The sequence below is a fragment of the Rhinolophus ferrumequinum genome, chromosome 20 (assembly GCF_004115265.2).
Source record: "Rhinolophus ferrumequinum isolate MPI-CBG mRhiFer1 chromosome 20, mRhiFer1_v1.p, whole genome shotgun sequence".
NCBI classification, from domain to species: domain Eukaryota; kingdom Metazoa; phylum Chordata; class Mammalia; order Chiroptera; family Rhinolophidae; genus Rhinolophus; species Rhinolophus ferrumequinum.
The window spans coordinates 2,776,508-2,802,402 of NC_046303.1; the positions used below are offsets into that span (position 1 = coordinate 2,776,508).

Genomic DNA, 25,895 nt, shown 5'->3' on the forward strand with positions numbered 1-25,895 from the left:
GCTGCGTGACTTTGAACAAGTCTCTGCCTCTCTCTGAGCCACAGATAACATGAGGCTAAGAGGACTTGACCTGCCCCACAGGACCCTGTGGATCATGAAATCTCGGCAACGGCCAGAGGGCCTTGCAAAGTGCCTTTCAAATATTAACTGTTCTCACTTGCACTGCTGACTAAGTCACACCCCTAGAAACCCAAAATCACTTTCTCCTCCTTATTCTGTACATACAGTCATTTATCTCTGACACATGTGTGCAACGCCTCCTCTTTGCGTCCCTGCTGACAGCCTGACCCAAGCGGCTCAGCCCCCTTTGTCTTCTACCTAGGCCTTGATGGTGGCCTCCTGATTCACCTCTCCCAGCCCCAGCCTTGCCCTCCTCCCAGCTCCCAGAGTGAGCTTTCTAAAGAGCTGGTGAGCTTGCATCGCTCCTCCTCGGCCTAACTAAGGATGGGCTGTGACGTGCAGCACAAAGGGACTTCTCATGTGGATGCACTGGCCTCTCCACTGGCCTCCCTTCCTGGAGAACCAGCTCTCTCATCATTCCAGAAACAGGCCGTGCTCTGCACACCTCTGTGCCCTGCTCCTGCCATCCCGATGCGGAAGGACGGGTCACTCCTTCCCTACCTGGTGACACCCCACGCACACAGAGCCAGACTCCCACCTCTCCAGCGTTACCCTGAACAGTCACCTGGCCCCATGCCAGGCTCCTTCTACTTTTCCAGCCACTAATACCAAACTCCACACATAGGAGGTGCCATAACACGTTTGTCAATTGGAATGTCAAGCGATGGTCGTTGGCACCAACTCAATGCCAAAAGGAATCCTCAGTTTGGGTGCAGTAAAGACAGAGACTTTATTCAGTGCAAACAACTTAACTGGGATCCAGCACGGCCGGGAGAAGAGCACAGGTCTGGGACAGCTCAATTATGGAGCAGCACAGCAGTGAGGAGGCCCTCAGGCCAGGGGCCCTCTCTGGCTAGACAGCTCTGCTCTACCTGCTCTGCTCCAGGGAGATGGCTTTGGTGTTTCAGCGCCAGCCAGGGAAACGCAGTGTTTACTTTTCATGAAAAGAGAAAGTGCGCTCTCTGTGTCAGAGGGGAGCTGACTTACATAAAGAGAAGTCCCTACCCCTGGTCCCTAATTGGTCCATCCTCATGCAGATGAGGACTCCAAATCCTTACAGTTTAATTGTTTCAAAATGCATTGTCCTGATTGGTCAGGATGGAGATACTCTGATTGGTTGGGGAAGATGCAAATGAGGATATAGCTGCACAGCTCTGATTGGACATGGAAAGTCTCAGTCCTATTGGTTGAAAGAGGATTCCAGGAACTCCTTTATAAGGGCTGGCTCTGCCGGCAGGAGCACAGTGCAGGCAGGCAGGCCATTCAGTGCAGGCTTCTCCCTGAAGTGTGGTTTGTGTGACAGGCCCCTGCTTACAATGGCTGCTAGGCTTTGTTTTTAAATTTGAGCCCAGTCAGCCACCAGGAGCCCTTCTTGGTCGATAATCTTCTTTGTGCAGCAAGCTACGGCACGCAGGTGGGCAGCAGTGACCAGCACAAACCAGTGCGAGTCATTAATTACCTCTCAGTGCCAGGAAAACCACGGGCACTGTGAGGAACCTGAGGAACCAGAACTTGTCCTACTTTCAGTGATGAGAACCATGGAAATCAGCAGTTCCCTTTCTGCCCAAATTGTCAGAAACACAAAGACAGAGCTGATGTGCACTGGTGCACACAGACTGCTTTCATGGCTGCCATGTCTCCTCCCTCCACCTCCCCGGGCCTGGTTTTCCGTTTTTAGCGTCAGTAGCCGTCCTGCGTACAAGGCTCTCCCTCCACCAAGGCCGTGGGAAAACAGGTGGGACACAGTGAAAATCAGTGCAGGACGACAGATGGCGCTACCACAGGGAGGTGCTGGGAAATGAAACGCCCATGTGAGCAGCAGTAACCTTGGCTGGTCACACCTGTGCAAGGACACGGAACTTGTTCTCCGGCAGACACCATGCTGTGTGTAGACTCGATCACCAGGACACCAGAGAATGGTCCCTCGCCCAGCCCGCTGTATCAGTCACATGCTGTGAGTTCCCGGAGGACACCAAGTGCCACAAGCACACCGAATTGATCAGACTTTGAGTCTGACTGTTCATGGTTGGGGCACTTGGGTTTTGAAGTGACAGACAAAGCAGCCAGGCAGGCCAGGCCAGCCGAAGGCCAGGATCCTCCCCAGCAGGGATTACGTGAAACCTGAGCTGCCACCACTCAGGTAGCCGGCTGGAGAAAAACGTGTCTGTGCTGTGGAATGATCTATGCTTGGCCTTGCGTTAAACTTGTCTTAACCCAGACTTTGCCCCCAAATAAAGACAGAGGCAGAGGGCACCGAAGGACGGAGGCATTTTTCTAAAACTCAGACGTAACCACATAGCTATGGGCGCCTTGCTGTCTCTCCTCCTTCCCTCACAACCTCAGCCGCCTCCCGTTTCTAAGCTTTGGCAGATCAAATTGTTAAAATGATCACACTAAATACTAAATTACACTTGCCCAGAGATGCCAGGCCTGCTCCCAGGAACACCCTGACCTTCCGTGGAAGCTTCAGGGCCCCCTCCTCCTGCAGACACACCTCTGGGGCCGGGGCTTGTCATTCTGGGCTGGACTCTGCCCTGGCACTGTCACACTGCACCGCCGGGATCATGACTCCTCCCAATGGCACAGGGTCCCTGAGACAGACCTCCGGGTGATGAGACCATCACACACCTGTACACACGAGAGCACAGCACACACCCACGATGGCCGGCTGAGGGGCACAGAGACAGACAGAGGGAGCTGGAGTGACAAGAAGAGACAGGAAGAAAATGAGGAGACACGCGCAGTGACAGGAACCAACAGATTAGCTAGAAGGAAAATAACTGAGGCCGAACTCGTGGCCTGGCCAGTTGTCCTTAAGGAGTGATCGGTTTTGTCGGGCAGCATCATGAGATGACGGCACGAGAGGAAAGCCCTGTCGGTGAGCTGGGCACGTGCGGGGATTTGCACATGGAAGGACATTGGACGGGCTCTGCCCATAGAATCCTCAAGCCCCAAAATGGTAACAGTTTACAAGCTCCATCAGGGGCCCACGGCGGTCCCCGCACTACATTCTCTGCATTTGTATGCTTTGAAATTTTCCACCACCTTTTTTTTTAAAAAAGAAAAATATTCTGTTTCTGTCATTTAAAATCTCAATGGAATTCACTGTATCTTGCAAGCAATGGATGTTTACTGCCGAATGTCCCCTGAAAAGTGATCTATTCTAAAATTATCGTTTTCTATTTTTTAGGGTGAATGCTATTTAAAAACAAGTGATTATAAGGTAAATGATAAAAATTGCTGAATCAGAAGCTACGAAGTAGGATTTGGCCAACCTCCCAGTGCCCTGTGGATTGCTTAAGGCCAAGAGTTTGCACTTCCTGTGGGCCCAGAGTGAAGAGGACCAGACCCCACAGGCACCCCAAGGGCCTCAGGGACACAGGGGCCCCAGGGACCACATGGCCTCGGGGCTGGGCGCACACCCACTACCAGGTACAGGCACCCCTGCAGCAGATGCCCCCCTATTCCACCTCCCCCCTAGTTCAGATAATTACTGAACTGAAGAAGTAAGCTACTAAACATATTTGATGCCCCAGTTAAAAAAAAAAATTACATTTAAAATGCATTACACGCTGCACACACTAGAATGGTGAAAATTAATGCCCGAGTAACTGTAATTCTCTTCCACTGTTGGTGGAATGTGGAAAGCCGCTGGGAAAACAGGCGGTTTCCAAAACATTAAACATAACCCATCATGTGGCTTAGCCATTCCACACACAGGCACTTACCCAAGAGAAAGGGATCGATGTCCGTGCAAAGACTCTCTGAGCAAATGAATATCAAAATCATTTGACACTGAGTGGGAAGACTAGGCAAAAAAAGAGTACAGTAGTACCTCGGTTTTCGAATGTCTCCGTTGATGAACATTTCGGTTTACGAACGCTGTAAATTTTATGGATGCATGGTATCGTGAGATAGTAAAATTCATGCTAAATTTGCAGTGTTAGGGGTTGATTTTAAAGGTCTGGAACGGATTAATTCATTTTGCATTACTTTCTATGGGGAAATCGTGCCTCGGTTTTCGAACGTTTCAGAACTTGAACCATCTTCAGGAACACATTACGTTAGAAAACCAAGGTACCACTCTATGTACAACAGAATGCCACTTCCAGTAGATTCTAGAAAATGGCATCTAAAATAGAGTGACAAAGCAGATCAAAGGCTGCAAAGAGGCACAAGGAAGCCTCTGGCTGCAACAGAAAAGTCCCATCTTGACTGTGGTGATGGTTTCAAGGGTGTAAACATGCAGCAAAACTCATCGGACCACAAGCTTCAACCATTGCACGTAAACAGACCTCAACCAGCGGTGACAAATTCCAGTACACCTTCTCAAGAGCACAGAGGAAAAGAATAAATTCCTTAAAAGGAACCTAATCTCCAAAAAAACTAAGAAGAGCATGAGTGAGAAAATTCATGACTGAGAACTAACAGGAACTCTGGTTCCGAGGCTGGGCACCCTGCACTGCGTGAAGGGCACAGGTCACACATCTGCTGCAATCTGCCTATGTTTCTCATCAGTCAAGGATTACTTTAGTCTAGCTTTTGTCTGAATGATGCTTTAATTTTTGTTCTATCTTTGCTCTTACGAGTCCAGGTATCACTGCGTGTTTTCCTCTCTCCTGTAGATCTAGCACTGTGTTTGCATTTGGTCTGTGCTCCATTTATGTAGAATAAGTTCCGCCTGTATCACTCATTCCAAGTTATCAAAACCATTTAACAAAATACTGCCCAAATTAAATGGAACCACAGAAATGATCCCGAGTGCAGGCCGAGCGTGCAGGCCGTGCATGCAGCCACTGACAGAGCCCTGTCCTGTCATGCCACCCCTGATAAGAGCCCCTAGGCAGGGGCAGGACCCACCCAGCAAAGCAAACGGGACATCCTGGTGACAAGGCAGTGATAAGACATAGCCAGGGGCCATCAGATCACACCCTTCCTTAACTGTAAGTGCTGACGGCTTGCTGCAGGTCTGCACAGATGACATGTCCCAGCACTGCCACCAGAGCCACAACACTGGACATACCACCTAATCGCCTCAATTTTCTTGTTAACTTTTCTGAAAAGTGTCCAGTGCTGACAGTCTCACAGATATCTGTACTTTTCCACACCTCTTTACTCTGCTTTTTGATCATTAGGGAAAAAAAAATAATCCCCATTGAATAAGCCTCCAGGTGTCTATTTACGGGAGCTAATCTTGGTGTGATATTTACAGCTCCCAGCTTCTCGGACGCGTGGGAGGAGTATTATATTTAAGAACCGCTTCAGCAGAACCATTTTCTGGGAAGGCCTTTCATAAAAATAAACCTGACTTATCTCAGCCCCACCCCTCAAGTGGGAATCACAGCCCCTTCTTTTCTGGGTGTTCTGGGGGCACTGTGTACATAGCCCTGTGACAGCTTTGTCATAATTACTTGTTTAGAAATCTGTCCTTGCTTGGACATTGTGGGCTGTCATGTCAGGGGCAAATTACCCACACCAGGATGCCAGCACATGGATGAATTTGAATTGACTTACATTTTTCAAAAAAATCATAGCTAATTAAATGAATACATATTAAAATGATCCTACCCCAGTAAAAATGGATCACTTCATTTTTTTTTAAAGGTGCCCTCTCTACACAGACACATTCTTTTTTAAACTTTTATTTATTTTAAGTGTGTTTTCCCAGGACCCATCAGCTCCAAGTCAAGTAGTTGTTTCAATCTGGTTGTGGAGGGCGCAGCTCACAGTGGCCCATGTGGGGATCGAACCAGCAACCTTGTTAGGAGCACCATGCTCTAACCTACTGAGCTAACCGGCCGCCCGTATCACTCCACTTTTAAACACCCATAATGTGGAGGGAAATATGACAAAAACTTAACACCGAGACGATCATACATATACGATTTGAATTCAGAGTTTGCCCTCAGATGCTGATGGAAGGTGGCTGATTAAATGTGGGCAAATAAAAAACTAGATTGGGCTTTATTTTCATTGTTTTTTGGTTTTTTGGTTTTTTTACCGAAGCATTATTGTACACAAGTTAAATATTCCATGTCTTTTTTGATCAATTTATTTTTCAGACGAGCAATTGTGCAGGGAAACAATAAGATAAATGACCTTGCAGGTATTTCCTAGAGCAGTTTTTGTTTCTGACCATCTCCAGGTTGTGGATTTCTCACAGGCAGCTGCTAAGTATAGCAGGCATGCTTGTTTGCAATCTGGGCCTGTCTTTTTCCAAAGCAATTTGCTTAAACCATGTGAAGTGCATTAAAATGCACACAGAAAGACCTCAGAAGAGGTTTTCTGAAGAGAAAATGTTTGCAGCAGAGTACACTTGGGGCCTACATATGCAGTTCTTTCATACTAACGGCAACTCCTAGGCTGGCCTCCTTGAGAGTTGGGGCAATACCTTTATTCATACAATTCATTTAAGGCCTTGCTGGCTGAACAATCGATGGATGAATGACTGGATACTCTTTAGCCAGGACTGGGCATCTGACTCACCTGGGAGCTCCTGCATTCCTCTCTGGCTGAGTCTCACCCCCCAGGCTGAATCAGAACCCCCAGGGAGAAGTTGAGCGTGTCTTCATCAGAAGCCCCCCAGGAAGGGGACACAAGTAAGATAGCCTATCTGTGGTCCTGGGTTAATACTGTGAAAATCTCCACACTCCTCAAAGCCACAGATTCAATGTAATCCCTATCAAAATTCCAGTGCCATTTTTGACAAAATAGAACAAACAATCCCAAAATTTATACGGAACCAAAAATAATTTTTTTCTAAATAGGTGAGATATGGATGTTAACTAAACTTACTCCGGTAAACATTTTGCAATCTATTCATATATCAAATCATTATGGTGTATACCTAAAGCTAACACAGTGTTATATGTCAATTGTATCTCAATAAAAGTAGTAAAACTGGACACTCTCAATCTCTTAAACCCCCATCCTATAACCATAGGGGCACAAGGAATTGGATTAAAGGGATGACTAACCCTAGACAGGAAATTTTCTTCCTGAAACAACTTTAAATGTATCCTAGATCTTGTTCACATTCATGACAGAGAATCCAGATATCTGTGTTACGCAGTAAGAATCTGGACGTAAAAACATTAATTGGAGAATTACAAATGAACAATAGCCTCTATAGAAGGAGGAAGCCCCAGGCGATTCAGCCATACATCCCCGGTTAACAGCCTCCAGGACAGAGTGGACGTGAGGTTTGTGCCAGCCAACTGGGTGTCCTGGCCAAGTGACCCTAACAGGTACAGTCACACAGGTTCCTAGCTGAGTCAGGTAGGCGTGATTCAGAAGCAATGCAGGGCAAGAGACTGGGACAGGGGCAAACTGAGAAGTGTGCTCACCTGTCAGTACCTGAGATCTGTTTCGTTTTGTTTGTCAATGACAGGCTAGGTTGTAATCATGTTTAGAATCATTATACAAACAACAATGCATACTTGTACAGCTCACTGCCACGTGCAGCCTGGGTCCATGTAAAAGCCCACCACCAGAAAGGTTTGTGCCAGGGCCACCTCCCGGGACTCGGTTATGGAACACCCTTCCCAACCCTCCCGTGTGGACTTGGAACGAGCCAGTGGCTGAACTCAGTGGCTCTGGGAAAAGGCAGATTGCCCTTGGTGGTTTCAGACTACGGGCACACAATGCTTCACGCTGCTCCCTTCTAAAGGGAAAGCATCATTCCTGTCCCGTGAGTGGGGCTGGATCTGGTGACTTGCTTCTCATAAACGCAGTGTGATGTACGTGATGCTCGGTCCTGAAAGTCACTGCAGCCTCCTCTTTGCGTTCCCCTTGAACCCTTTGCGGCACAGGAAGCCGACGCCACGTGCCGAGGACAGTCAAGCAGGCACGTGGCGAGGTCCACGTGGCAAAGAACTGCGGCCTTCTGCCAGAAGTGAGCAAAGACACAGCAGACACCTCCCAGACCCTGTACGTGACTGAGAGCATGGCTGCCTCCTCGTGCCACAGCCTGAGTTAGAACACCCAGGACAGCCAGTCCCACCGGATGCTGCACAGTTTGGGGGTCACCTTTTTGCAGCGATAGAGAACTCCCACACCCACGTTCCTCAACCTGGTCACCTGGGATCAGGCCAGTCTTCCTGAGGCCACCGTGTGCCTTGCTGCCTAAGCAAGCTCCTGCAGTGACATTCTCCATCACCGCTGAGCTCCAAGCAGCGACACACCTGGGCTTGGGCCCCACAGCCAGGCAGCCACGTCATGGCCCTTAAATGATGCAGGGGCCACTTCTTCATCTAGGAAGTAGTGGAGGAAATGCGTGCCCTGCAGGCTAACCGAAGGTACATGCTGGTACTCGGAAAGCTACAAATCAGTGCATAGATGTAAACCATCGTTCGACAGACGCTGTCACTTCACACACCACACCCTTTGCCCAACTCACTAGACAAGAGCAATGGCCACTACCACCAACAGGGAGGACCACTGTGTAGCAGGCACGACCCTGGGTCCCCTAACAGCACACACTAGCCTGGAGCAGCCCTGTCAGAGGTGAGTACAGAAGACACTCAGGCTGTGGGGACAGGTCCACTTGGCCCAGGACAGCCTCATCCAGTATCCCTCGTCCCATCTCAGCTCTTCCCTCCCCATCCTGACCCGAATCACTTGCCAAGCAGGACCCCCGCCCCACACCCACCACTATGTGCTGTGGAGCAAAGGACACACCACCTGAAACACATCCCCTAAACTGTGACGGCCCAGGCCAGGAAGGGATGGGGCCGGGACTGCTGGGGCCACTAGGACCTTCCGGCCCCACGCCAAGGCCACACAGGAGCACAGCACGTCCTGTCCAGAGAGGAGCAGAGACTACCTCCATAGTGTACACACACACAGACACACACGAGTGCACGTGCGATGCTCATGCGTGCACACGCATGCATACACACAGGCACACACGTGCACATGCTCATACACACGCACACACACACGAGTGCACGTGCACATGCTCATGCATGCACACACATGCACACACACATGCACACATGTGCACGTGCTTACACGCACATGCACAGACGTGCGTGCATGCTCATACATACATACATGCATGCACAGACAGCATACACACATGCATGCATGTGCACATGCTCATACACACACAAACACACATGGGCACACACACGCACCCTCTCAAGGCACTGGGTATTCTGAAGACAGATTTAGTGAGGCTGCAATGCCCCTGCAGCCCTACCCTGCTGTCTGGCCGCCTGGGAGGTTGAAGTTGGCTGTCAAGGAAGACAGAACTTGTGCAAACCCCTCAGTCTGACACTGCTGGGGGACAGAAGGGAAATCAGGGGGGACTACGGAGATCCAGGCTCCGCATATCTTCTCCTGTCTCTTCCTGAGGTCACAGTTTCAAACTGGGGGCAGGACTGATAGTCCTCAGCGCATGGGCCCAGGGTCCATGTCTGGCACCTCTCAGCCCCAGGCAGACCAGCCCTGCGGACCTGGACCCTCCGGGAGCCTGCAACGGGGTGGGGACAGCAGAGGCTGGCAGTCCTGCTGAGAATGACAGAACACACTATCAATTGAAATGGTGTGGGGAGGGGGGCAGAGGGGGTCGCTGTCACATTGCCTCCTAGCTACAAGCGTGGGGTCTGTAACTCTGAGGAAGTCGGTTAGCCTCTCTAGGATCTAGTGCCCCACACTGGGGCCAGTATTGGTACCTATGGACAGGTCTACAGAGGGGCATAATGACAAGTACGCAAAGCACTCAGGCCACAGGCGCCCCCACAGCAGTGCCACAAGACCACAGCCGTCCACACCCTGCTCACCAGGCACCTCTCTGAGCGGGCACTGGGGAGACGCAGGAGCACCAAACTGCTACAGACGCTCCGGGTGCCGGGTATCACCTGCATGCTCAGCTCCTGGCAGGTGGGCCCAGGAACCACACTTTCAGTAGCACTGCCTCTGGGACTGAGCGCTGCAAACCCAGGCTCAGCATCTCTGATCCCAAAACCCGGTTCCCTGGCCTCACTTCTTCTTCCTTTATTATTAGATCTGTGAATGCTTGCCTTTGACTTCGGACTCAAACTGCAGTTATTATAGCACAGAGGGCTGTGTCCCCATGGCCAACGTTCCTTGGCGCTTCGTACTGACCATGTCCCATGGTGACAGAGCAGTGTGTGCTCGGAGGCCTAGGCCTGAGTCCCCACCTATGTGACGTGAGTGCCGGCTGAGGTCCCCTGAGCCAGGCCTGGTAAATGGTTACCTTCTCTCCTGGGACACACTGGGGATGAAGTTAGAAACCAGGAGACAGCCCAGAGACCCCGACCCCGTGCTCATTGCTCCCACAACACCTGCATTCCTGGCTTGGATCCCGCTGTGCTCATTTCCTAGAAAACCCTCCCCACTTCCTAGACTGAGGCCAGAACTTTGTCCAGGGCCCACAGTGACCTTTCCACAAATATTGAAGGGTACACGGCAGGGTTAAGAGCTGTGCTAGGTCGTGTGACTGTGGATTCAGATCTGGGTTCAGCAGGGCGTCTGGCTGACCCTAGTCACACTGATTCACCTCTTTGTGTCTCAGATCCTCATTTAGAAATGGGAGAAACAGGAGCACCCACTTCAAACTCACAGGCTGCTGTAAGCGTTAAGTGAGGTGACACGTACACGTGCTCTGAGCAGTGCCTGATAAGCACCCAGGACACTGGGCCTGGTGCTGCGTGGCCTGGGCACATGGCAGGAGCTGTGACCTGCCCCACCTGCACCACCTGCACCACCAGGTCCTCACCAGGCTGATGGACGCCCTCTCCCTCCTCCTCTCTCCTGTCCCCTCCTCGGAGCTTCCCTGGCCCTGTGGCCACTCACACTCACCTACATGTCTCCTCTGGAGGATAGAGTCCTGCTTGAGTCACCTTTTCACCTCTTTCAACCCTGATCATGTTATTAACATGTGAGTGAGCACGGCAACACATTTCTTCCAAATGCTACCCCAAGACATTCTACTGCCAGAGTGAGGGGGCAGTTTATTTTTTCTAAGGAGTCACAATTCTAGGATAACAGTGCTTTCAAAATGTAGGGACTTAACCTGAGTTCATGGTCACTCTGACATAACCACTCACTACTCGTATCCTAAAAGAAGAAATGGTACAGGGGGACAGAAAGCTCGGTCAGCGGGCTGTGTCACAGGCATCTCAACTGCCCCCACGGGCAGTCGTGGTGACTCACTTTCTGGCATGTGCTAAATCATTGGCTCAATTTTCCCAACCTAATGCTGCAACTATGACAACAATACCCACTTGTGGGGTTGCAGTCTTAGAAATAAGCTATTGTTTCCACCATGGCCTGCTCAGAGACCGCATTCACAAATTAGTTTTCAAATGCAGTAATACAGCAATATTTTCCCAAGCCCCATTAATAAGTTCACAGAACAGACCATAACTTCGGATTTCTGCTTTTAGAAATGCTGTATGCCCTTTTATAAAACCTGGAGACATGGGACATAGTTGAACATGGATGGGGAGTCCACAGCCCCAACCCCCTGATGAGGTGAACACAGCCATCACTTTCAGGAACACAACATGGGGCAGGGGGGGTGGGGCTGCGAGCAGCAGCGGGTGGAGGGCACGGGGTTGCGGGGGCTACAGGTGCTGGGGGCGGCGTGGGCAGCAGGGGGCGGGGGGGCAGGCCCACAGCAAGCTCAGCCCCTCGAGCCTTAGGATGTTCCTTTAATGCAGGGCTGTCCAAACTTTTTTCAGCGTTTTTCACCAAGGGCCCTATGCGGTAAAATACACAAACAGCCGGGCCACTCACTCGAGGTGAAGGACGTATTGCCTCACCTGGTTTATTTAAGTAAACTACATATATTTTTGGAATTTGCTGCGGGCCAATTAACAACGGATTGCGGGCCGCAGTTGGCCCACGAGCCGCAGTTTGGACACCCCTGCTTTAAACAGTCAAGAGGAATGTCTGTCAAAGCTGCAAAGACTGAACACGGATCTCTACCAAGTTCACACACTTGGGGTGCGGGGCTGACAAAGCTCGTCCATGTTTCCTGGGACAAGCGCAGACACACTTCCCAAAATGTGGGCTGCCTGTTGGTCCAACGCAAGCGGGGAGAGTGTGAATGCCCTCTGAGCTCCTGTCTGGGTCACAGTCCTTTTCTGACACCCTCCCAGGGGACCTACACACACATGCTCGGCCTGGCATCTGACTTCCACACGAGTGTGTGCAGGGAGTCATCCTCTTTTGCTTTGCGCAGTCGGCAGAGCAGTGGATAGCACGTATGTGACAGATCGCCGACTGTGTGCAGTGCTGGGCTCACATATTTCTTTTATACGCTCTTCGTGGGTAAAGGATATCAAGCAAGGATATTGGACCCGGCCCGGGATTGGAGCAAAGTCCTCCTGTAAGAACCTCCCCGGCCCAACAGCCAGGGGACCACACCCCGTCTGGCCATTAAAGCATCTGCACATTGGTCCTGGGGGCTGAGGATGCCCAGGCTGCCCGCCTTCAAGCGGCACACAGTGGATGCGAGGCCGGCTTTCCGCCCATCGTCACACCCTCACCCCGGAAGGGACCAGACAGCTGCCAACCGCCCGTGTTCCTCGCCCAGCCCTCCAATGCAGAGCAACAGGTGGTCTCTACTGCTCTTTGACAAAAGAAAAAGGGACACAAGTGAAGCCTGGGGGAAAATCGTTTTTTCCCAACCCAATGACATGTCACTTCTGCATGTATGACGTTAACGAAAACACATGTCAATGCCAGTGAACACTCAGAATGATCCAAACACCGCCCTCCCGCCGTAGAAATGCTAGTGAAGTGGTGTACGTACCGCCTGCACATGAGTGTGTTATTAAAGCCGCCCAGTTTCAAACGAGTCATCCATTAACTTCATCTGTTAAAGTCCAAACCCTGACATAAGAACACTGTATAATTTTACCCTCAGAAAATGAGAAGTAAACATCAAGCAAACATTTCAAACATATCATTTCCCTGTAGGGCTGCCATTCAGATGCCCCGTCTACAGCCATGGTTTCCCCAGCCCGGCAGTGACATGAAGAGACAAAAGGTAGCTCCCCCTGACTTTGCACGTGCCATTTACCACAATCGGCCCTAACAAGTAGGAGAGGGTTCCGTACAGGGTACGCACAACCTCCCGAAGGATAAATTACTTGTGTGAAAGTGATGAAGAACAAGTTAGAAAACAAAATGAAGTGGGAAGTCGACGGATAGCTGTTCCGCTCGCTTCTTTGCCGAATGAGCTAAGAAACGATGTGCACAGCACCTCAATGACACTAAAACGCCCCCAACTGGACACCAGCAGGGCACCTAGGTGTGTGTGTGTTTCCTCTTCCTGGTCCCTTGGTGTCAGAACAGAGCAGCACAGCAATGGCCACCAGAAGGGACCACAGTCAGCTCTGCAGGGCCACCAGGCTTTCTCCTTCCTCTGAGCTCCTCCCTGCTGGGGGCCAGAGAGGGAGGACACCAGCCCTCCGAGGCTCCTGTTCAAGGAGCCTACCGGCCCGCAGGGCGAAGGAGTCAAAGGTGACCCGGCTCTTTGGCGAGGCTGTCATGGCTCGGCCCAGGCAAAGGTGACCACCAGGCTAAAGTGACCCCCAAGTGAAAGTGACCCACAGGCCAAGGTGACCCCCAGGCAGCTGCCGTCAGTACACGCACATCCACTCTGTCAGCTTCTGCTTGGACAGCAGCCCATTTGTGGGGCAGGAGCACAGGTCTGGGCTTTCAGTAAACCTATGGGCACAAGCCACAGTGGGCTGAGTCCACATCCAGGACAAAAGGGAGGCCAGGAAACGCTTACTAATTCCTCAGCCAGCCCGAGGCAGGGCAGACATCCTGCTAGGGGAGAAAGGACAGCTGGATGGGCTGCGCTGTATTCATTCACAAATGTGTTCACTGCGCCCCAGCAGTTGGATCTGGTCCTTTCCTCCCACACCCTGCATGCGGCTTTCAAACAGGAAGTCCCAAATAAGGGTCACAGGAGTTAGTATGCAGCTAGAAATGCCAGGTGGGGAGTGTGGTGCGTCTCAGGCAAGGAAGAAGCCACACAGATGCTCACAAGGAACCGTGTCTTCAGGAAAATGCGGTGGAGCAACGCGGGTGGTTCAGAAACAGCTGATTAACACGGCCTGTATCCCTGCAGAAACCACACAGGGACTTTATTTAGCAAATGGGACTTTGGAAACTGCCCTGGGCTTCTGCGTTGTGATGGCACGAGCACAGGACGAGGAGGAGCTGACTTCACAGTCACGTGACAACCCCGCCACAGGCTGCAGAGAGATGACTGCTGCCAAGTTCGGCTGGCCTACGGGGATCCCAGCTCCCAGGGCAGACGATGAGTCTCCTGTCAGCTGGAAATATCATTATCACAGATGACTAAAATGCGAAGTAAGGCGAGACCTTTCGAAGAACTCTCGTTTCCTCCTTTTAGAAAAATGTACAACCCAAAACTCGTCATTCTAAAAATGTGAAACATTATGGTAAGTTAAAAAAGTACTGATGACTAATAAGGAAATGTTTCAATTAAAGTCTTTTTCAATTTAAGTTAGTCTAGTTTTCATGTCTTTTCTGAATGTTCTAAAATTCACACACGGACCTCATTCAGGCGTCTTCTCGGACTTGGGGTCAGTGCATCCAAACGACCAGACGCCTGTGAGAAGCGGGAAGGGCAGCGATGCGGGCGTTTGGGTATGAGGCACGTTCAGACTTCATGACCCCAGGACACTTTCTGAATCTAACGGGGTGACTCGGTGCCTGTGAGACTGTGATTCACGCTGTGTGTGTGTCGTGGTGACATTGCGTTAACCATCATTATGTAAGAAGGGGTTTAGGCACAGAGTAGGAAGAGGGACAAAGCCTTCAATCCCACCCCAAAGCAACTCTGCATGATAATCACAGACAGCAGGATGGAAGGGCAGGGCGGCTGGTGCGGGGTGGGCAGGCAGAGCCGCATCTGGGCAGGAGCGGCTCTCAGTGGCATGAGACTCTGGCCACAGTGGTTCTGTCTTTTTCCAAGCCAATGGTTTCTGTATTGGACATTCGCGGGTTCAGCTCTTAATTAATAGGGCTCCAGCCAACAAAACTGTATTTAAGTCTCCAAAATTAGCCACGTGAGCACAAATACACACTTTCACTGTATTATCACTCCCACCCAAGCTATTTTTAAATTCAACTCCCAAAACATTAGGTCTGAAAAAAACTGCCAGAATCTGATTTCAGGATTTGTTGCTCTGCCAAGCGCTGGAAGTCAGCTTCAGCTTCACTCTCACCCACACACGTATGTACACACACACACACACTCATGCTCACACACGCACAGCGCAGTCACACACACACAGAGCTGGCTTTTCCGTCACACTCCTTCCCCACAGTTTGCTACATTAAGTATGGAATTGTTCAAGCTCTTTGCACGTAATTGTAGGTTCATTTCCCTCCTATTCTCTGACTCTTCGGGCCACACAGAGCACCGATGCTGACACACCCCTTGCAGGCACTTCACATTATTTTAGGCCTGTGCTCTCCAACCCACCCAATTCCCCAGGCCCTGGAAGCCCTCTTCCTTCTCCACCTTTCCAGGCTGGCACCCATCCTCAACAAGCAAAGGTGGGTATGGCAGGGGTGACAGATGACATCATTAAGAGAAAAATGTTGGCATCCTGATCTGTTCCAGACAGAAAGCCGGCACCGCTAGCCTTGGGCGGCAGACTCTCCTGGAGAGGGGGGGGGTGCCTCTACGGTCTCCACCCTCAGGGCGCAGAGGGAGACTGAGTCCCAGATGCCGGCAGCCAGTCGACCACAGCCACCCTGTGGAACCCTGCACCATCTTCTGCGAGCTGTGCTCAGAGCAAACTGAGATGACTTTTCCAGCAGAGCCCAAGGACCTGCCTGGGGCCCCCCAGGACCTGGTGGCAGGGGGAGGAGCACAGTCACCTGCCAGTCTGCCCTCCCAGTCCCCGTGACCCTCTTGGCAAAGACTGCTGGAAGCTGCTGCCAAGTCTTTCAGTGGCCAGATCATTCGGACAGGCCAGTGGCGAGGACGTGGAGAAACGGGAGGCCTGTGGCCTTGTGCTGCTTGCTGCTGGGAATATTCGTAAAATGGTTCCTCCGCTGTAGGGACAGGATGGAGGTAAAAACCTATACACAGAACCCCCGACAACCCAGCCACCCCCCTTCTGGGCATCTACCTGAAAGGAGTGGGACAGGTGTCTGTACACTCATGTTCTCAGCAGCATTCTTCACAACAGCCAACGGGCGGGAGCAACAGTGTCCACGACAGAGACCGGTTCGCAGGGCGGAGTGTTCAGATACGAAGGATGGCTCTGCCTAATAAAGGACCTTCTGGCCCAGGCTAGACATGGGGGGCCTGGAGGGCGCTGTGCTGCGTGAGGTGAGCCCGTCACTCTAAGATCCCACTTGTCTGTTGTTTCCAGGTGCCACAGTCACAGAGACAGGCAGTAGGATGCCGGGTGCCAGAGGCTGGGGGCGGGGGAGTCACCGCTTCATGGGGACAGAATTCCAGTTTAGGGAAGTGAAAAAACGTCCTGGAAATGGCGGTGGTTGCACAACAGAGTGAATGTACCGGAGGCTGCTGACCTGCAAAATGGCAAAGGCTACTCAGGTCTTACCACAGTGGGGGGGCGAACGGTTGGTCCCCGATATGGACAACTTGTGTGTCAAACCCTAAACGGAAAGGCACGACCCCCTTCTAGGTGTCCACCGCAAGCCAGGCTGGAGCAGATGGGGGCCGTGGCAGAGCAACAGCATACAAGGAAGCTGGCCCCTCACGACTTGACACCCTATCTCGGTCATTTGGGCTGCAATAAGAAAACCCCACAGACTCGGGCTTATGAGCAACAGAAAGTTATTTCTCGCAGTCCTGGGGGCTGGGAGTCTGTGGTCAGGGTGCCAGCAGGGTCAGGTGAGGCCCCCCTTCTGGGTCCTCACTTTTGGCTGTGTCCTCACAGAGCAGATGGGCCATGGGCCCTCTGTGGGGTCTCTTTCTAAGGGCACCAATCCCGTCACGGGGCCCCACCCTATGACCTCATCACCTCCCAAGGGCTCACCTCCTGACACCATCACATGGGGGTTGGGATTATCAGTGTATGAATTCGGGGTGGGGGACACAGACATTCAGAGCACAGCATACCTCAGCACCAGCCCTGGGCCACCAGCACTGAGTTTTTCATAAGGGACAGAGAGAATGACCTCCTCTTGAAGCCACTGTTACTTTGGATTGTCTGATACAGTCACTTTATGTTTCTCAAATGAGACAACTAACACCTCTCCACTCTGCAGGGCCCAGGACCCACAGCTGGCAAGCTGCGTCTGAGCAGAGTCTGAAATATTTGAGTGACAACTGATCTGCTGTCACATAGTCTGGCGAAAACAAGATTAAGTGATTAAGTGGCAGTTTAAGGAAAAGAAGCCTTTTTTCTTTTTTTTTTTTTTAGGAGTTATTTAGAGTTTCTGGGAACACTTCAAAAGTAATGATTTTAGAGCTTATCTGAGTCTTGAGATCATCTTCCAACACCCTCCGTGGACACAGGGAAGCAGGACTGACTTCCTGGGCTCTGTCTGGGTGCCATGTGCTGCGCCACAGAGGCTCACCGAGTACCATCCCTGTGTCCGAGCTCAGAATTCAGTGGGTTACAGACGCTTAGACAAAACCCAAATCCTGTTTGTGGCTCCCCACAGAGGTGGCAGCCCAGGAGGGACTCTCGAAGGCCTGGGCGAAGCTGGAGAGGCCAGGGCTACAGCTGTGGGCCAGGAGGAGAGACAAAGTATGACAAAGCAGGGGGAGGTCTGGTTCAGAAAGGACAAAGGGACAGTGACCAAAGGAGACACTGGAGCTGGCCGCCCACAGTGGCACCACTGGCCACCCAGGGCTATTGACATTTCAATGATGAAAATGAAAGAAAGTGAAAACCCAGGTTTTCACGTCCAGTGCTCAGCGGCCCCTGTGCTGCACAGACGTGGATACTGAACATCTGGGCGGGGGAGGGGCAGGTGCCACGAAGGTGGCCGCAGGGGACACTAAGGAGGGTCAGCTGAGTCTGCAGAGCTGATGCTGGGACCCACCCACCAGGCCTTCCCATTCCTGAGCCAGTGCTCTTCCCACCAAGCCTGCCTGTCAGCTTTGATTGGAGAAAGTCAAATGGGATAATTACCACACAGAAGGCATTTGTGATGAGGGAAAGCGACCCCGCCTGGCCCAGAAAGCCACTGTCCTCTGGGCGCCCAGGGAGATGCACACCCACCTGCCCCACGGAGAAAGGACAGCCTGCTGCCTGCAGGGAGGGGAGCCTGTCTCGGCCCTAAGACAAGGGTTCCTCATGCGGGTTCTTGGGCAACGAGATGAGAAGTGGGGTGATCAACGAACCAGCACTCCTGGTTTATCTGGATCGTCTTTGGAGATTTATATCATATATATGTATATGTACACACACATATACATATTTTTAAAGGGATAAGGGCTTCAATGACTTATCTAAAGCAATCAGTGTCTCTTAGAAAAGGCATCACTCGGTTTGGTGGAGGTGGGGATTGGATCTGCAAAAGCGTTTGTGGTCTGAGAAGCTGTCCAGTCAAGTGCAGCTAAATAAACTACACGCTCACAGTTGCTTGAAAAGCTTTTTCCTTTTTTTAATAGAAATGTTTTGGGCTGTGGCATTTATTCTAATTGGACTGGACCTGTAGATGACAGCGAAGTAGGGAGACCAGACAGAAGCATGTAAAACCCTAAAGGCTACAAAGTATCTACCAGCTGGGAAGTGAGCTTCCTCCAGAGGGGCTTGGTCTCTAAGCCACACAATGGGAAACAGACATGGCTGGAGACGCGTCATTTTGTCACACCAGAGGACATAGCAAAGTCTAGCCTAGAATCAATACCATTAGGTCTTGAAAATAATGACCATCATTAGCTTTGTAAAAAGCACATAAAACCACATAAAGTATACACGAGAAAAAGGTTTAATAACTACCGCAGGAAGAGGCAGTTGACAAATGTGATATGACACAATGCTGCCATCAATTCAGGTGCTGAAAGCCGGCAAGTGGCCCTGAACAGTAAATATTCAAGTGACAAGAGACAGTGAGGAAGTAAAGGCATAAAATGGGAGGGGGCTGGGGAGGGTAACATTTAAAGTTTGCTTAAAAAAATGAAAATCATAGAAGAGTAAAAAGGCATATTATCAATATAGTAATATACATCTATATACCGATGGTAAAAGTCACAATTAAATATTTTAAGTAGAGAAAAAGTACAGATGAAGATATATGAAAGCTTTCATATATATCAAATCTACGTCCTGTTATAGCACAAAGAAACTGAAAATGCTGAAATTAACCCACACACAGAGTCCACAGCCCTCACCATTAAATGTGTACGGGGACAGAAGGAGCCATGGGAGAATACACATAATGAAAACACTGACCCCAGACCAAATGCTTCTACTTAGTTTAAGTCGAAATTAGAACCCAGTGTTTCTATATTTTAAATTTGCACATCCTTGATCTAAACACTACTTTGGTATCAAATATTTCTGCTCACTTTTTAAAACTTCGGATCAAATGCAATTAAATTCAATGATAAACTTCGGAGCAAAGCACAAAGGGCCTAGAAACCTAAAGCACTTATCGTGAGGGCGCAGAGACAGCCTATGATCGTGTTTTCTTAATAATTAGGGAGCACTCTTGGGTGCACACAAATCCCAGATCCCAGATCAAAGAGGCCACTGACCCCTGAGCTGCGTGTGGGGCTGTCACTCTGCCTGGGCTCTGGTGAAGGGTATGGGGGGGGGGGGTGCAGGCCACAGTTCCTGGAGGCAGGACAGGGACAGGCCAACACCTTACAAATTTACATTTAACCACACTGCAGTTTCACCATCCTTAACAACCACAGCCACTGAGACATATGTAAAAGCTCAAAGATTGTCTGACATTGTAACAGGGAAATGTCCAACTCCCGTAATTTACTGAGACAACTTACCAAGTTCCTACTTTCCACTTTACATCACCCTAACTTTGCCTTTCTTAGATGAATTGCCACCATGAAAATTAGGTGTCATCTAATGTTATTAACCATCGTTACCCTGATAAATTAATAGAAGAAAAAAAAGAGAATAGTTCAGAGGTAACACCTTTTAAAAATATACCTCAAATTAAGTGGGAAAAGCTTAATGTAACATAATTATACATGTTATCATTTTAAAGAATGTAAACACATTCTCTAACACATTAGCCAAAAGCCTAGAAAACTTAAAGAGAAACCCAAATGTCTTATTATGGTGTACGCGTGTTAACAGTCCATCAATATTCGTACGCTGTGAGAGCTGAATAGAAAATGTCACCATAGCAAGCCTCCTACACTTAATATCATGTTGGGTGTTGACAGGACAAGAGCAACGATCGTTAACCACTTAGATTAATTTTTTTTAAATCATTCCTTTCCTAGTAACTTGATTAAATAAATACAAATGTATGCAGAGATATGATACCAGTTATGTCTACATGAAGCTCATATTTTGATGAAATTGATTAGCAAAGTCCCACTGAGTTTTACATAAGCATAGTGCTTGAATGCAGCCATTGGTCAAATGTGCCAGCTCTTTTGACATTTCATATCACTGGAGAGTATTCCATTCTGCAGAAATATGTGTTTTCTCCATAGAAAAAAAATTAACCAGTATCCTTGATAAACCCAACACATTCTTATTCATATAGGTCCACTGCGAAATTTAACGCTGTTCCATAACCGATTACTGGAATGCATCTTACAAAGAAACAGATAAATTCAAAGTAAACAGATAATCTTAAACAGACTTAAAAATATTTGAGAACTTTACCAAAAGGTAATTTGCCTTTTCTTGTATTCTAGAATATTCTGTTAATTATTACACTTCACCTGAACTCTAAAATCCCTTGAAGTCACACCAAGTCTGACTTTTTCTTTTTTTTCTGCACATGTCCTCCTTCTTAAAAGAATATTTTCCAGTAAGTTAAGTCAGTCATAAGACATTGTCTTAATGAAATTACTACTAAAAACATATCATTTCAATCCAACTAAAAATGCATACTTATGCCCTCAGCAAATATAACTAATAACCATCTATTAATAATTTAATCAGTCATCCGATCTGTGAATTTATTCCCTAACTTCTCTGGCCCCCAGCGGTCCTCAAGAAGGGCTTTTAAGACCTGATTTTATAACATGATATTCTAAAGTCCTCGTCCCCGACCAGCTCATTTCAACACAAGAACGAGACTGTTAGTCCCAGCCAACGACAAGTGCATGATGTCAGCTGTTCACCATCATGTGGAAAACCGATCACTGACTGCAAGTCTGATTTGATAACCATCACCTGCAGTGTCAGAGGAAACGACCTTCGTGTCCCTGGAACGCATGGCAGGCTCGGCCTCATTGTCAAGCCACAAAAGAGCAGGTCAGAGAAGAGGAAACAGTCACTGCAGTGGACAGCCATCAGGACCTGACTAGCGCAAACATGTACGAAAGCCCGAAATTTCACACCAGTATCTCTGCGTCCCGGTCCGCAAGCATGACCCCTCAATTACATAAGAGACTCCAAACGCCCAAGACCATTTCTCCCCTCAGGTTTTAATTGACAGTTGCTCATTATTAAACATGTAATTCCTGTCTGGAAAACACAAGCACACTCACATTTCCTAGATGTCTCTTCTCTAAAGGTACGAAAACAAATGACAATTGATAAAATAACTTGAAATGTCAGAAGTGAAAAGCCATGCATCTACATTTCTTGGACAAAGACGGTGAAACAAGCAGATCAGATGCTGTGGGTTGAGTGTGGGAAAAGAACCGACATGTATCCGTAATAACAATTTGGTGTTTTATCATATCCATGGCACAAGTCCTTTGTTTCCTGGGGGGGATGCAGTGTGAAGGCCACCCAGAGCTCGGAAAACCATGGAGAGGACCAGACGCTGGGTTCTGTCTCCCTGATCCGACACCAGGCTGGACACAGTGCCCGGTCTCACTAGTCACCGTCCCACTCCTATAATCAGATTCCTTTAAAGGACTTTACAAACGCTCCAGACACACTTTTGCTGGCCTCTTAAATGGTCTCTCCTTCATATTTACGCATCAGGTGATGACAGTGACAAAATGATTCAGTCCCTTAAACAGGCTCATCACACAGGCCACCAAAGCCATCGATTTAAAGGAAATTCTGCTTCACATTTCTGTCATGTCGGGGTGTTCATTACCATGAAAAGGGGTTCCCACACTTATTTTCTTTTGGGGGGAAGATTTGCTTGCTCAGAGGGAATTACATAACCACCACTAAGGGCACTACAAAAAAAAAAGTTCTTTTTCACATTCCTCAGCTTCAGCGTTATTTAACTTGCTAACCTGGCTCCCTATTTTCCTGGCATTAAAGGGCGAGTTTAAAAAGAAAAGCCGGTTTGAAAACCTCTTGCAGACTCGGGCAGCACGGAGGCCTATGGGCGCAGGCCTGAGTGAGTCAGTGAACCACAACCGCACAGAAAACAGATTAGTTGTCCCCAAAGCGGCCTGGTTCAAAACCAGTTGCTAGAGTGGAAAGTGGGCCCATCGGGGAGCAGGTGCTGGCCCGCCCCGCCATCATTCCATTTGCAGGACTCATAGCACTTGTGCTGCAGACGAGTCCTCCCAGGACTGCGCGCCGCCCCGCAGCGCCCAGGCCGGCAGCCTGGATGGGTCTCCAACGGCTCAGACTCGGCTCATTGTCCAGGTAAAGAGCTGGTGTGTTTCTCTGGTACAAGGACTTTTACTTTCTGAGAGTAAAATGTGTGTGACACGTGACCGCACACGCACGGGAGGCGGAGGTTAACGCACTGCTGAGGTGCGGCCAGAGGCGGGGACCAAGTCCTGATTTCAGGTCTTAGCCCGGGGTCTCCACCTCAGCCTGGTCCCACCTCGCGCCCTGCCCACTGTCCAGGGGACCCCAGAAAAGCAAGCCAGGGAGGGAGACTGATCGTTACGAAAACCTCCAGGGCAGCGCCCTCTACACGACCCTCCGAGACCTCAGGACCCCCACATCTTAGAAGTCGCGAAACCTCCCCTCCATTTTGCGGGCACCGTGGCCCAGGGTGGGGGCACTTGACTGAACGCCCGCAGGCGGAAAGTCAGTGACAGCTGGAGTCGGAGGCCGGGCCTCCACCGCCTTCCCACCCCACAGGGCGAACGCTCCGGGGAGTTTGAGGGGGGTTCGGGGCTCCGTGGGGACTCTGCCCGCGGGCACCTCGCAAAGGGGGCCGGCGCGCGCGCGCACACACGCGAAATATGCTCGGGCCTCAACGTGACACTGTCACCTGGGCAACGACCCGGGCGCACAAAGTACACAGCCCCCTTCCCCCTCGGGGCGCCGGCCAGAGAAAGGGCGCCCTGCCCGGAGCAAGCGCTGCCGCCCGCGCCCCTGTCCCGCGCCCTCCCGTTCCCGAGCCCTCCCGGCCCCGAGCGCGCGCGGGGCGGCCGCGGACGTGCGAGCCCAGCGAAGCCCCGGCCCGTGCCCCCGCCGCCCGGCCGCTTACCCGGTGGGGGGCTTGGCCGCCGAGGCGAGCTGCGCGTCCATGGAGCCGGCGGGCCCGGCCGAGTCAGGCGCTTGCTGCCGCCGCCCTCATTCACTTTTTCCACGCTGACCCATCGTCCGCCCACGCCGGCCGGCGGAGGACAGCGGCGGGCCGGGAGGACGGAAGGAAGGGGCCGGGCCGCGCGGGGAGGGGCTGGCGCGGGGCGGGGGCGCCGGGAGCAAGGTGCGCCGCTCCCCCGCGGGGCCGCCCCCGCCTCTCCGCCCGCCCGCCGGGGGCGCGTCCCGGGAACGGGTCGGGCGGCGCCTCCCGGCTGCTCCCCGATCCTCCGCCCCAGGGAGGGAGTGCGCCCCTTCTGGGCCGGGTCGGGGTCCGGACGCGCGCGCCGCGCGAAGGCGGGGAGGAGCTGCGGGAGTGGAGACACCTGGCAGCGGTGCGGCGGGCGGAGGGCGGGGAGGGCGGGGAGGGCGGACCAGCGGGGGAGGACGGCGGCTGGAGAAGGGCAGTGAGTGACCGTGCCGCGCTCTCTGCCCTGAAACCCAACAGAACCTTCATCCATGCAACAGATACCCAGTGCGGCGAGTCTCAAAGTGGGTCCCTGCCCAGCAGCACCTGGGAACTTGATAGAAATAAAGAGTCCCCACCCCACCCCCACGCGCGGCCTGGGATATTGGAAACAATGGGGCTGGAGCAGGGCCCAGCAGGGCCACCAGGAGCTCCGTTTGGAAACACGTTCAAGTTTGCCAAGCTGGTCGGCGGGGCGCTGCGGTTGCACAACCCCACGAAGGAGTGCCGTGCGGGGGTGTGGCGAGGGGGGGGCCGCGGGGACGGGGGAGGAGGGGGGCTGGTAGCATAAATGCCAGCAGAGGCAGCCCATGCTGGGTCCAGAGCGAGTCACCCTGATCTGCCCGAGGTTCACCTTCATGCTCCTAACCCACCCAGAGTAACAAGAGACTTGGGTTACTGTGAAAGTCTGACTTACCAAAATGACAATTTCCTGTGGTTCCAACGACTGGAAGTAAAAGGCCAATAAGAAGGGGACCTAATGAGCCTGCAGCGTGATCAGTGTTGGAGGACCCTGTGCTTGGATGCGCTATCAGAGACCTGGCTGAGCTTTTGTCCACTGGTCCCCGAGGTTCTTAGTAACGAAGGGGGAAGACCAGTGTAGACACGGTCGGCAGTCCTCGTCCCAGCTAGCAAGGTCTTGCGTAGTCAGGCGGGGCCCTCCCCCAGAACGGGGCTTGCACCTGAGCCCGTGGCCGCGTAGCACATTGCCCTGCAGCTCAGCCTTCGCTGCCTTCTCCCAACTCCCCTGCCCTTTGCTGCCTGGGGACTCTGCTTGGGGTGCTGTTCCACGGGATTTCCCTTCTGCTGTTCAAACCCAGGTCTCTGGTCAAACATCAGCCTCCCATAGGCAGGAGAATGAAAGCACAGCCTGCTGCTCCCCTTGTCCTGCTTTGTTTTTCTTCTGCATTTGTGTGTGTGTGTGTGTGTGTATTTGTTATATGTATTTTAATAAAGTTTATTTGTATTTATAAAGAACTCTTTATATTTGTTACATTTATAAACAGATAAATGTGGTGTATACATTCTATATGAATGCGATATAAATGTGTCTGCCTGTCATGTCAGGATACATTGTGTCCAGGTCATGGTCCCCGCCTCCTCCTGTAGCAGGTGTTCTGAGCATTGGGCCTTTGTCTCATTCATCACTGAACCCCAGCACCTAGGACAGTGACGGGCAGGCTGCAGGGGTTGCCCACGGTGATGAGAACACTGAAGGGATGAATCTCTGCAGCTCCCTCCACCCACCTGGAGGCTATGGGATCAGGGGTCCCCCCCAGTGTCTCTGGGGTACCTCCTTGCTCTGGATACCGTGTACAAAGGGCAGCCTGGGAGGGGCCAGAGCCCGGAAGTGGACTGGCAGGGGTGGGCCTGGAGCCCACTGAGGACCCCAGGAGGAAGTCCAGCCAATAGGTCCGGTGGAACACAAGGGCGTTTTTGTGGTGGAAATGCTCCTGCTTTGGCCAGTGTCAAGCTACCGCAGTGCAGTGGCTAAGTTCTGCGGGATCTTTATATGTTCTGTGTATGAGTCCTTATCAGATATACGACTTGCAAATATTTTCTTCCTTGTGAATTATTCCTTCACAGTCTTGGTGGTGTCTTTTGAAACACAAAATTTTTCACCTTTGATGAATTTCAATTAATTTAAGTCTTTCTCCTGTTGCTTATAGCTTTGGTGCCATAGCTGACAAAACTGT

At 51.1% G+C, this 25,895-nt stretch overlaps 1 protein-coding gene across 3 annotated transcripts in view; it reads right to left on the minus strand.

Annotated features, from left to right (window-relative positions):
* COBL (cordon-bleu WH2 repeat protein) overlaps nt 1-23,843 on the minus strand; it is a 185,525-nt gene extending 161,682 nt beyond the window's left edge. For 2 of the 3 annotated variants that reach the window (XM_033088203.1, XM_033088201.1), the window contains exon 1: nt 23,638-23,840. In XM_033088203.1, the coding sequence (XP_032944094.1) occupies nt 23,638-23,678 (41 nt within the window). In that variant the 5' untranslated portion in view covers nt 23,679-23,840. Of the gene's footprint in view, nt 1-23,637 lie in introns of all 3 variants that reach the window. The other variant, XM_033088204.1, reaches the window with a different exon arrangement.
* Between the last annotated feature and the right edge of the window lie 2,052 nt (nt 23,844-25,895).